Here is a 13,282-nt window from a genome sequence, read left to right as displayed (position 1 = left end):
ACAGTTACTGGTTGATTCGTTTAATTCATTTAGTAAAAAGTTTACATCAGGATCTATGCCTGTAATCATAGGATGAGAGTAATTTTACAAACTAGATTTTCTGAGTAATGATATAAAATTTATATTGAATCAACAACTAGACTTATGAAAAAGACTCTGTAATTATTCTAAACCTTGTAAAAATTTAAAAGAAAAAGGGATTATTACAGAATAGATAATTCAGTTATACACTTAAGCATCTAATAGAACCTTAATTATTTTAGCAAATGTGAATTTATGAACTACGGTAGATATTTACAGCTAAAATAAAGGAGCTAGTGAATATAATAATAAAAGAAATCTCAGTATTAAATAATTACATTACAGTTCAATCATCCCGTCGAATACTGAACCTCTTTCATTCTTAAAATGTCACAAGCTTCTCTTTTACATTCATTGTGAGTTCTCTATAGCTGACCAAACAGTCATGTAGGAGTCTAGCCAATAACTGTTCCACAGAACAAAATATCTCCCCCAGGACACCTGGCCAACACTCTTTACACTTCATTCCTTGACCAACCTAAAATGTCTATCCTACAAGAAGTCTAATTGACCTGATCCTCATTCAGGATCATAATAGCAAGACTTAAAGTAACCTTCTGATAAATAAGACTAAGCTCATTCATACCTCCCTGGAGTGTTGTTGGTGTGACAACACACTGGAGTGTTGTTGGTGTGACAACACACTGGAGTGTTGTTGGTGTGACACAACACACTGGAGTGTTGTTGGTGTGACACAACACACTGGAGTGTTGTTGGTGTGACAATACACTGGAGTGTTGTTGGTGTGACACAACACACTGGAGTGTTGTTGGTGTGACACAACACACTGGAGTGTTGTTGGTGTGACACAACACACTGGAGTGGTGGTGGTGGTGTGACACGACACACTGGAGTGTTGTTGGTGTGACACAACACACTGGAGTGTTGTTGGTGTGACACAACACACTGGAGTGGTGGTGGTGGTGCGACACGACACACTGGAGTGTTGTTGGTGTGACACAACACACTGGAGTGGTGGTGGTGTGACACAACACACTGGAGTGTTGTTGGTGTGACACAACACACTGGAGTGTTGTTGGTGTGACACAACACACTGGAGTGGTGGTGGTGTGACACGACACACTGGAGTGTTGTTGGTGTGACACGACACACTGGAGTGTTGTTGGTGTGACACAACACACTGGAGTGGTGGTGGTGTGACACGACACACTGGAGTGTTGTTGGTGTGACACAACACACTGGAGTGGTGGTGGTGTGACACGACACACTGGAGTGTTGTTGGTGTGACACAACACACTGGAGTGGTGGTGGTGTGACACGACACACTGGAGTGTTGTTGGTGTGACACAACACACTGGAGTGTTCTTGGTGTGACACAACGCACTGGAGTGGTGGTGGTGGTGGTGTGACACAACACACTGGAGTGTTCTTGGTGTGACACAACACACTGGAGTGTTGTTGGTGTGACACAACACACTGGAGTGGTGGTGGTGGTGTGACACAACACACTGGAGTGGTGGTGGTGTGACACAACACACTGGAGTGGTGGTGGTGGTGTGACACAACACACTGGAGTGTTGTTGGTGTGACACAACACACTGGAGTGTTGTTGGTGTGACACAACACACTGGAGTGTTGTTGGTGTGACACAACACACTGGAGTGTTGTTGGTGTGACACAACACACTGGAGTGTTCTTGGTGTGACACAACACACCTGAGTGTTCTTGGTGTGACACAACACACTGGAGTGTTGTTGGTGTGACACAACACACCTGAGTGTTCTTGGTGTGACACAACACACTGGAGTGTTCTTGGTGTGACACAACACACCTGAGTGTTGTTGGTGTGACACAACACACCTGAGTGTTTTTTGGTGTGACACAACACACCTGAGTGTTGTTGGTGTGACACAACACACCTGAGTGTTTTTTGGTGTGACACAACACACCTGAGTGTTTTTTGGTGTGACACAACACACCTGAGTGTTCTTGGTGTGACACAACACACTGGAGTGTTGTTGGTGTGACACAACACACTGGAGTGGTGGTGGTGGTGTGACACGACACACTGGAGTGTTGTTGGTGTGACACAACACACTGGAGTGGTGGTGGTGTGACACAACACACTGGAGTGTTGTTGGTGTGACACAACACACTGGAGTGTTGTTGGTGTGACACAACACACTGGAGTGGTGGTGGTGTGACACGACACACTGGAGTGTTGTTGGTGTGACACGACACACTGGAGTGTTGTTGGTGTGACACAACACACTGGAGTGGTGGTGGTGTGACACGACACACTGGAGTGTTGTTGGTGTGACACAACACACTGGAGTGGTGGTGGTGTGACACGACACACTGGAGTGTTGTTGGTGTGACACAACACACTGGAGTGTTCTTGGTGTGACACAACGCACTGGAGTGGTGGTGGTGGTGGTGTGACACAACACACTGGAGTGTTCTTGGTGTGACACAACACACTGGAGTGTTGTTGGTGTGACACAACACACTGGAGTGGTGGTGGTGGTGTGACACAACACACTGGAGTGGTGGTGGTGTGACACAACACACTGGAGTGGTGGTGGTGGTGTGACACAACACACTGGAGTGTTGTTGGTGTGACACAACACACTGGAGTGTTGTTGGTGTGACACAACACACTGGAGTGTTGTTGGTGTGACACAACACACTGGAGTGTTGTTGGTGTGACACAACACACTGGAGTGTTGTTGGTGTGACACAACACACTGGAGTGTTCTTGGTGTGACACAACACACTGGAGTGTTGTTGGTGTGACACAACACACCTGAGTGTTTTTGGTGTGACACAACACACCTGAGTGTTGTTGGTGTGACACAACACACCAGAGTGTTGTTGGTGTGACACAACACACCAGAGTGTTGTTGGTGTGACACAACACACCAGAGTGTTTTTTGGTGTGACACAACACACCTGAGTGTTGTTGGTGTGACACAACACACCTGAGTGTTTTTTGGTGTGACACAACACACCTGAGTGTTTTTTGGTGTGACACAACACACCTGAGTGTTCTTGGTGTGACACAACACACTGGAGTGTTCTTGGTGTGACACAACACACCGGAGTGTTGTTGGTGTGACACAACACACTGGATTGTTCTTGGTGTGACACAACACACTGGAGTGTTGTTGGTGTGACACAACACACTGGATTGTTCTTGGTGTGACACAACACACCTGAGTGTTTTTTGGTGTGACACAACACACCTGAGTGTTGTTGGTGTGACACAACACACCTGAGTGTTTTTTGGTGTGACACAACACACCTGAGTGTTTTTTGGTGTGACACAACACACTTGAGTGTTGTTGGTGTGACACAACACACCTGAGTGTTTTTTGGTGTGACACAACACACCTGAGTGTTGTTGGTGTGACACAACACACCTGAGTGTTTTTTGGTGTGACACAACACACTGGAGTGTTGTTGGTGTGACACAACACACTGGATTGTTCTTGGTGTGACACAACACACCTGAGTGTTTTTTGGTGTGACACAACACACTTGAGTGTTTTTGGTGTGACACAACACACCTGAGTGTTTTTTGGTGTGACACAACACACCTGAGTGTTGTTGGTGTGACACAACACACCTGAGTGTTTTTTGGTGTGACACAACACACCTGAGTGTTTTTTGGTGTGACACAACACACCTGAGTGTTGTTGGTGTGACACAACACACCTGAGTGTTTTTTGGTGTGACACAACACACTGGATTGTTCTTGGTGTGACACAACACACCTGAGTGTTTTTTGGTGTGACACAACACACTGGATTGTTCTTGGTGTGACACAACACACCTGAGTGTTTTTTGGTGTGACACAACACACCTGAGTGTTGTTGGTGTGACACATCACACCTGAGTGTTTTTTGGTGTGACACAACACACCTGAGTGTTTTTTGGTGTGACACAACACACCTGAGTGTTGTTGGTGTGACACAACACACCTGAGTGTTTTTTGGTGTGACAACACACCTGAGTGTTGTTGGTGTGACACAACACACCTGAGTGTTTTTTGGTGTGACACAACACACCTGAGTGTTGTTGGTGTGACACAACACACCTGAGTGTTGTTGGTGTGACACAACACACCTGAGTGTTTTTTGGTGTGACACAACACACCTGAGTGTTGTTGGTGTGACACAACACACCTGAATGTTGTTGGTGTGACACAACACACCTGAGTGTTTTTTGGTGTGACACAACACACCTGAGTGTTTTTTGGTGTGACACAACACACCTGAGTGTTGTTGGTGTGACACAACACACCTGAGTGTTGTTGGTGTGACACAACACACCGGGCTCCAACAACATACCAATCCTGACCTTGTCAACACTAAACATTCAACTTTCATCGCTAACATTACTTCATTATAATTATTTTAAACACGCTGTTTAAAATATTTTAACACACCGGCCCTCTCCCACAAAGGTTGGGTGACCCAAGAAAGAGGAAACACTTTCACAGTCACTCACTTCATCACCATTTTGCCAGAAATGTATCGACATTACAGTTCAGATGCCCTTCCAAGCTGCAAATATTCACAACCCTCCAGAGTCAGGCACTCTGCTAGCCACCTCCAGGACTCAAGTCCGGCTAACTTTTTCCCTCTGAATCCCTTCATAAATGCTGCCTTGCTAACACTCCAACAGCTCATCAAACCATAAAAATAACTTGCCTCTACTCACACTCCAACAGCTCATCAAACCATAAAAATAACTTGCCTCTACTCACTCCTAACATGCTCTTACACTTTTGTTGAATATACAAACCCCCTCATTATATACAAAACCTCCATAGTCTCCTCCATCCAGTCTTTCCTAGGAGAACTCCTAATCTGCCTTCCCTCCACAACAGATTTATACACCCTCCCAGTCATCCATTTTTGCTCCATCCTTTCAGAATGTCCAAACGACCTCGCTAACCCGTCTTCAGCATTCTGGATAATACTTTTAGTAACCCCGCACCTCCTAACCTCCAAAGTATGGATTCTCTATAAGATTCATGCCACACACCATCCTTGGCTGTCTTTAAGAAGGCACTGGATAAGCACCTAAAGTCAGTACCTGCCGAACCGGGCTGTGGTTCATACGTCAACTTGCGTGCACCCAGTGGTAACAGCCTGGTTGATCAGACCCTGATCCACTGTGAGGCCTGGTCACAGGCCGAGCCGCGGAGGCATTGACTCCTGAAACCCTCTTCAGGTAAACTCCAGGTAACACAAAGCCCTCAGACACAACATCTCCACTGCCTCCAGCCTTTTCCTCGCTGCAACATTCACAACCCACGCTTCACTTATAAAATAGTGTTGGTACCACTATAGTCATACACTCCCATTTTTGCCCCTATGAATAACGTTCTTTGTCTACACAGACTCCTCAAGTGCATCACTCGCACATTTTACCTCATCAGCTCGATGGTTCACCTCGTGTTTTGTAGACCCATCTGCTGACAGTTCCACTCCCAAATATTTAAACACATTCACTTCCTCCATACTCTCTCATTCCAGTCTGATATTAAATCCTTCATTAATTAAATTTTTAGTTATTCTCATCACCTTATTCATTTCTATGTTCACTTTTAATTTCCTTCCTTTACACACACTCCAAGTTCATTCACAAATCTTTGCAACTTCATAATCTTCCAGAAACACAATGTCACTGGAGAAAAACAGCCGTGACAACTCCCGCTTTATATTACATTCTTTATGACTCACGAAATTGTAATGACACGATTGCAAGCAAACCATACCACAGGTGGGGTTAGAACCCGCGATTGGTCTGTAGTTTTGTGACTCTCTGATCGTGGGTTCTAACCCCACCCATGGTATAGTTAGTTTCTTTATATTTTAATGCTACACCTCTCCCTGATATCCTAGTGTTCCCTTTTACAAACCTCAACTACCTGTTACTCTATAAACATGCCCATCTAGAAGTCTACTCATCAGCCTTTTACCTACTAATACACATTAACAAACTGCTGTCATTTTTTTTTTTTTTTTTTTTTTTTTCAACAAGTCGGCCGTCTCCCACGTTCTTTTTTTTCCTAATTTTTCATGAGAATTTTCTGTTACCAAGCCTCTTTCTATACAAAGTTCAATTAATGAGCCCTATTATTATTTACTCCCAGCACCCCAGACTTACCTACCACTTCCTCTACAACAGTTTTCTCCACTAGCATTTAGGTCCCTCACAACAATTACTCTCTCTTGGTTCCCAAACTCCCTAAACACTCACTCAACGTCTCCCAAAATCTCCCTCTCCTCTACACTCCAGGTGCATAAACACGTAATACTATATAACCTACTTTTTGCATCCTTTTTTTAATCCACATAATCCTTGAATTTATAATAATAATAATAATAATACTATCTTTATTTTTACAAGTACATGTACAAGGTATACAGTCATAGCTGAAATCAATGACATACTACTATATAGAAAGTTGCTTGTTATGCTGAGCATATCCCACAAATTAGGCAATTTTTGTCCCAGGATGCGACCCACACCAGTCCACTAACACCCAGGTACCCATTTTACTGATAGGATACATAGACAACAGGTGCATCACACAGTAACACCAGTCTTGCATGTATCACACAGTAACACTAGCCACATGTCCTGCATGTATCATACAGTAACACTAGCCACGTGTCCTGCATGTATCACACAGTAACACTAGCCACGTGTCCTGCATGTATCATACAGTAACACTAGCCACGTGTCCTGCATGTATCACACAGTAACACTAGCCACGTGTCCTGCATGTATCACACAGTAACACTAGCCACGTGTCCTGCATGTATCATACAGTAACACTAGCCACGTGTCCTGCATGTATCATACAGTAACACTAGCCACGTGTCCTGCATGTATCACACAGTAACACTAGCCACGTGTCCTGCATATATCACACAGTAACACTAGCCACATGTCCTGCATGTATCACACAGTAACACTAGCCATGTGTCCTGCATGTATCACAGAGTAACACTAGCCATGTGTCCTGCATGTATCACAGAGTAACACAAGCCACGTGTCCTGCATGTATCATACAGTAACACTAGCCACGTGTCCTGCATGTATCACACAGTAACACTAGCCACATGTCCTGCATGTATCACACAGTAACACTAGCCATGTGTCCTGCATGTATCACAAAGTAACACTAGCCATGTGTCCTGCATGTATCACACAGTAACACTAGCCATGTGTCCTGCATGTATCACAGAGTAACACTAGCCATGTGTCCTGCATGTATCACACAGTAACACCAGCCACATGTCCTACATGTATCACACAGTAACACCAGCCACATGTCCTGCATGTATCACACAGTATCACTAGCCATATGTCCTGCATGTATCACAGAGTAACACTAGCCATGTTTCCTGCATGTATCACAGAGTAACACTAGCCACGTGTCCTGCATGTATCACACAGTAACACTAGCCATGTGTCCTGCATGTATCACACAGTATCACTAGCCATGTGTCCTGCATGTATCACAGAGTAACACTAGCCATGTTTCCTGCATGTATCACAGAGTAACACTAGCCATGTGTCCTGCATGTATCACACAGTATCACTAGCCATGTGTCCTGCATGTATCACAGAGTAACACTAGCCATGTTTCCTGCATGTATCACAGAGTAACACTAGCCATGTGTCCTGCATGTATCACACAATATCACTAGCCATGTGTCCTGCATGTATCACAGAGTAACACTAGCCACGTGTCCTGCATGTATCACAGAGTAACACTAGCCATGTGTCCTGCATGTATCACACAGTAACACTAGTGATGTGTCCTGCATGTATCACAGAGTAACACTAGCCACGTGTCCTGCATGTACCAGAGTAACACTACCCACGTGTCCTGCATGTATCACACAGTAACACTAGCCATGTGTCCTGCATGTATCACACAGTAACACTAGCCACATGTCCTGCATGTATCACACAGTAACACTAGCCACGTGTCCTGCATGTATCACACAGTAACACTAGCCACGTGTCCTGCATGTATCACACAGTAACACTAGCCACGTGTCCTGCATGTATCACACAGTAACACTAGCCATGTGTCCTGCATGTATCACACAGTAACACTAGCCACATGTCCTGCATGTATGACACAGTAACACTAGCCATGTGTCCTGCATGGATCACACAGTAACACTAGCCATGTGTCCTGCATGTATCACAGAGTAGCACTAGCCATGTGTCCTGCATGTATCACACAATATCACTAGCCATGTGTCCTGCATGTATCACAGAGTAACACTAGCCACGTGTCCTGCATGTATCACAGAGTAACACTAGCCATGTGTCCTGCATGTATCACACAGTAACACTAGTGATGTGTCCTGCATGTATCACAGAGTAACACTAGCCACGTGTCCTGCATGTACCAGAGTAACACTACCCACGTGTCCTGCATGTATCACACAGTAACACTAGCCATGTGTCCTGCATGTATCACACAGTAACACTAGCCACATGTCCTGCATGTATCACACAGTAACACTAGCCACGTGTCCTGCATGTATCACACAGTAACACTAGCCACGTGTCCTGCATGTATCACACAGTAACACTAGCCACGTGTCCTGCATGTATCACACAGTAACACTAGCCATGTGTCCTGCATGTATCACACAGTAACACTAGCCACATGTCCTGCATGTATGACACAGTAACACTAGCCATGTGTCCTGCATGGATCACACAGTAACACTAGCCACATGTCCTGCATGTATCACACAGTAACACTAGCCACGTGTCCTGCATGTATCACACAGTAACACTAGCCACATGTCCTGCATGTATCACACAGTAACACAAGCCATGTGTCCTGCATGTATCACACAGTAACACTAGCCACATGTCCTGCATGTATGACACAGTAACACTAGCCATGTGTCCTGCATGTATCACAGAGTAACACTAGCCACGTGTCCTGCATGTATCACAGAGTAACACTAGCCATGTGTCCTGCATGTGTCACACAGTAACACTAGTGATGTGTCCTGCATGTATCACACAATATCACTAGCCATGTGTCCTGCATGTATCACAGAGTAACACTAGCCACGTGTCCTGCATGTATCAGAGTAACACTAGCCATGTGTCCTGCATGTATCACAGAGTAACACTAGCCATGTGTCCTGCATGTATCACAGAGTAGCACTAGCCATGTGTCCTGCATGTATCACACAGTAACACTAGCCATGTGTCCTGCATGTATCACACAGTAACACTAGCCACATGTCCTGCATGTATCACACAGTAACACTAGCCACGTGTCCTGCATGTATCACACAGTAACACTAGCCACGTGTCCTGCATGTATCACACAGTAACACTAGCCACGTGTCCTGCATGTATCACACAGTAACACTAGCCATGTGTCCTGCATGTATCACACAGTAACACTAGCCACATGTCCTGCATGTATGACACAGTAACACTAGCCATGTGTCCTGCATGTATCACACAGTAACACTAGCCACATGTCCTGCATGTATCACACAGTAACACTAGCCACATGTCCTGCATGTATCACACAGTAACACTAGCCACATGTCCTGCATGTATCACACAGTAACACAAGCCATGTGTCCTGCATGTATCATACAGTAACACTAGCCACGTGTCCTGCATGTATGAAAGAGTAACACTAGCCACATGTCCTGCATGTATCACACAGTAACACTAGCCATGTGTCCTGCATGTATCACACAGTAACACTAGCCATGTGTCCTGCATGTATCATGCAGTTACACTAGCCATGTGTCCTGCATGTATCACACAGTAACACTAGCCACGTGTCCTGCATGTATCACACAGTAACACTAGCCACGTGTCCTGCATGTATCACACAGTAACACTAGCCACGTGTCCTACATGTATCACACAGTAACACTAGCCACATGTCTTGCATGTATCACACAGTAACACTAGCCATGTGTCCTGCATGTATCACACAGTAACACTAGCCACGTGTCCTGCATGTATCACACAGTAACACTAGCCACATGTCCTGCATGTATGACACAGTAACACTAGCCATGTGTCCTGCATGTATCACACAGTAACACTAGCCATGTGTCCTGCATGTATCACAGAGTAACACTAGCCACATATCCTGCATGTATCACACAGTAACACTAGCCCCGTGTCCTTCATGTTTCACACAGTAACACTAGCCACGTGTCCTGCATGTATCATACAGTAACACTAGTGATGTGTCCTGCATGTATCACAGAGTAACACTACCCACGTGTCCTGCATGTATCACACAGTAACACTAGCCATGTGTCCTGCATGTATCACACAGTAACACTAGCCACATGTCCTGCATGTATCACACAGTAACACTAGCCACATGTCCTGCATGTATCACACAGTAACACTAGCCACGTGTCCTGCATGTATCACACAGTAACACTAGCCATTTGTCCTGCATGTATCACACAGTAACACTAGCCACGTGTCCTGCATGTATCACACAGTAACACTAGCCATGTGTCCTGCATGTATCACACAGTAACACTAGCCACATGTCCTGCATGTATCACACAGTAACACTAGCCATGTGTCCTGCATGTATCACACAGTAACACTAGCCACATGTCCTGCATGTATCACACAGTAACACAAGCCATGTGTCCTGCATGTATCATACAGTAACACTAGCCACGTGTCCTGCATGTATGAAAGAGTAACACTAGCCACATGTCCTGCATGTATCACACAGTAACACTAGCCATGTGTCCTGCATGTATCACACAGTAACACTAGCCATGTGTCCTGCATGTATCATGCAGTAACACTAGCCATGTGTCCTGCATGTATCACACAGTAACACTAGCCACGTGTCCTGCATGTATCACACAGTAACACTAGCCACGTGTCCTGCATGTATCACACAGTAACACTAGCCACGTGTCCTACATGTATCACACAGTAACACTAGCCACATGTCTTGCATGTATCACACAGTAACACTAGCCATGTGTCCTGCATGTATCACACAGTAACACTAGCCATGTGTCCTGCATGTATCACAGAGTAACACTAGCCACATGCCTTGCATGTATCACACAGTAACACTAGCCATGTGTCCTGCATGTATCACACAGTAACACTAGCCATGTGTCCTGCATGTATCACAGAGTAACACTAGCCATGTGTCCTGCATGTATCACAGAGTAACACTAGCCACATATCCTGCATGTATCACACAGTAACACTAGCCCCGTGTCCTGCATGTTTCACACAGTAACACTAGCCACGTGTCCTGCATGTATCATACAGTAACACTAGCCACGTGTCCTGCATGTATCACACAGTAACACTAGTCACATGTCCTGCATCTATCACACAGTAACACTAGCCACATGCCTTGCATGTATCACACAGTAACACTAGCCATGTGTCCTGCATGTATCACACAGTAACACTAGCCCCGTGTCCTGCATGTATCACACAGTAACACTAGCCCCGTGTCCTGCATGTTTCACACAGTAACACTAGCCACGTGTCCTGCATGTATCACACAGTAACACTAGTCACATGTCCTGCATCTATCACACAGTAACACTAGCCACGTGTCCTGCATGTATCACACAGTAACACTAGCCACGTGTCCTGCATGTTTCACACAGTAACACTAGCCACGTGTCCTGCATGTATCATACAGTAACACTTGTCACATATCCTGCATTTATCACACAGTAACACTAGCCACATGACCTGAATCTATCACACAGTAACACTAGCCACATGTCTTGCCTGTATCACACAGTAACACTAGCCATGTGTCCTGCATGTATCACACAGTAACACTAGCCATGTGTCCTGCATGTATCACAGAGTAACACTAGCCACATATCCTGCATGTATCACACAGTAACACTAGCCCCGTGTCCTGCATGTTTCACACAGTAACACTAGCCACGTGTCCTGCATGTATCATACAGTAACACTAGCCACGTGTCCTGCATGTATCACACAGTAACACTAGCCACATGTCCTGCATGTATCATACAGTAACACTAGCTACGTGTCCTGCATGTATCACACAGTAACACTAGCCACGTGTCCTGCATGTATCACACAGTAACACTAGCCACATGTCCTGCATGTATCACACAGTAACACTAGCCACGTGTCCTGCATGTATCACACAGTAACACTAGCCACGTGTCCTGCATGTATCACACAGTAACACTAGCCACGTGTCCTGCATGTATCACACAGTAACACTAGCCACGTGTCCTGCATGTATCACACAGTAACACTAGCCACGTGTCCTGCATGTATCACACAGTAACACTAGCCACGTGTCCTGCATGTATCACACAGTAACACTAGCCACGTGTCCTGCATGTATCACACAGTAACACTAGCCACGTGTCCTGCATGTATCACACAGTAACACTAGCCATATCTTCCAGGGTGACAGAAGCTCTCCACACTGTCAACAATCTACAAGACAAGGGACGGGCTGGGACCTCTGCTTTCCTCTTTGGATATGGGGACGGCGGTGGTGGGCCTACCCAGGACATGCTGGAGAGGGCACGTCGACTTAAGGACACAGACGGATGTCCAAGGTATGTCCAGAGGAAGGAGATGGTGGCAAAGTTTAAACGCTAAATAGGTGTAAAGGTCAATGGGTGACACTAAGAAGAACATATGTGAGGACAGATGTACACACAATTCTCCTGATAGATAATATCCTGGTTCACCTAGCTTCCTATACCTGATACCCTGGTTCACCTAGCTCCTTATGCCTTATACCCTGGTTCACCTAGCTCCTTATACCTGATACCCTGGTTCACCTAGCTCCTCATACCTGATACCCTGGTTCACCTAGCTCCTCATACCTGATACCCTGGTTCACCTAGTTCCTTACACCTGATGCCTTGGTTCACCTAGCTCCTTATACCTGATACCCTGGTTCACCTAGTTCCTTATACCTGATACCCTGGCTCACCTAGCTCTTTATACCCAATACCCTGGCTCACCTAGATCATTATACCTGATACCCTGGTTAACCTTGCTCCTTATACCTGATACCCTGGTTCATCTAGTTCCTTATACCTGATACCCTGGTTCACCTAGCTCCTTATACCCAATACCCTGGTTCACCAAGATCATTATACCTGATACCCTGGTTCACCTAGCTCCTTATACC

At 45.4% G+C, this 13,282-nt stretch overlaps 1 protein-coding gene across 1 annotated transcript in view; it reads left to right on the top strand.

The window, feature by feature from the left end:
• LOC128695245 (alpha-mannosidase 2C1-like) overlaps window positions 1-13,282 on the top strand; it is a 157,103-nt gene that overhangs the window by 100,930 nt on the left and 42,891 nt on the right. The window contains exon 9 of the mRNA XM_070095363.1: window positions 12,543-12,698. Within this exon, the coding sequence (XP_069951464.1) occupies window positions 12,543-12,698 (156 nt within the window). The remainder of the gene's footprint in view (window positions 1-12,542; window positions 12,699-13,282) is intronic.

Source organism: Cherax quadricarinatus, chromosome 50, assembly GCF_038502225.1.
Source record: "Cherax quadricarinatus isolate ZL_2023a chromosome 50, ASM3850222v1, whole genome shotgun sequence".
In the NCBI taxonomy this organism is placed as follows: domain Eukaryota; kingdom Metazoa; phylum Arthropoda; class Malacostraca; order Decapoda; family Parastacidae; genus Cherax; species Cherax quadricarinatus.
This window is presented reverse-complemented; position numbering and strand designations above follow the sequence as displayed.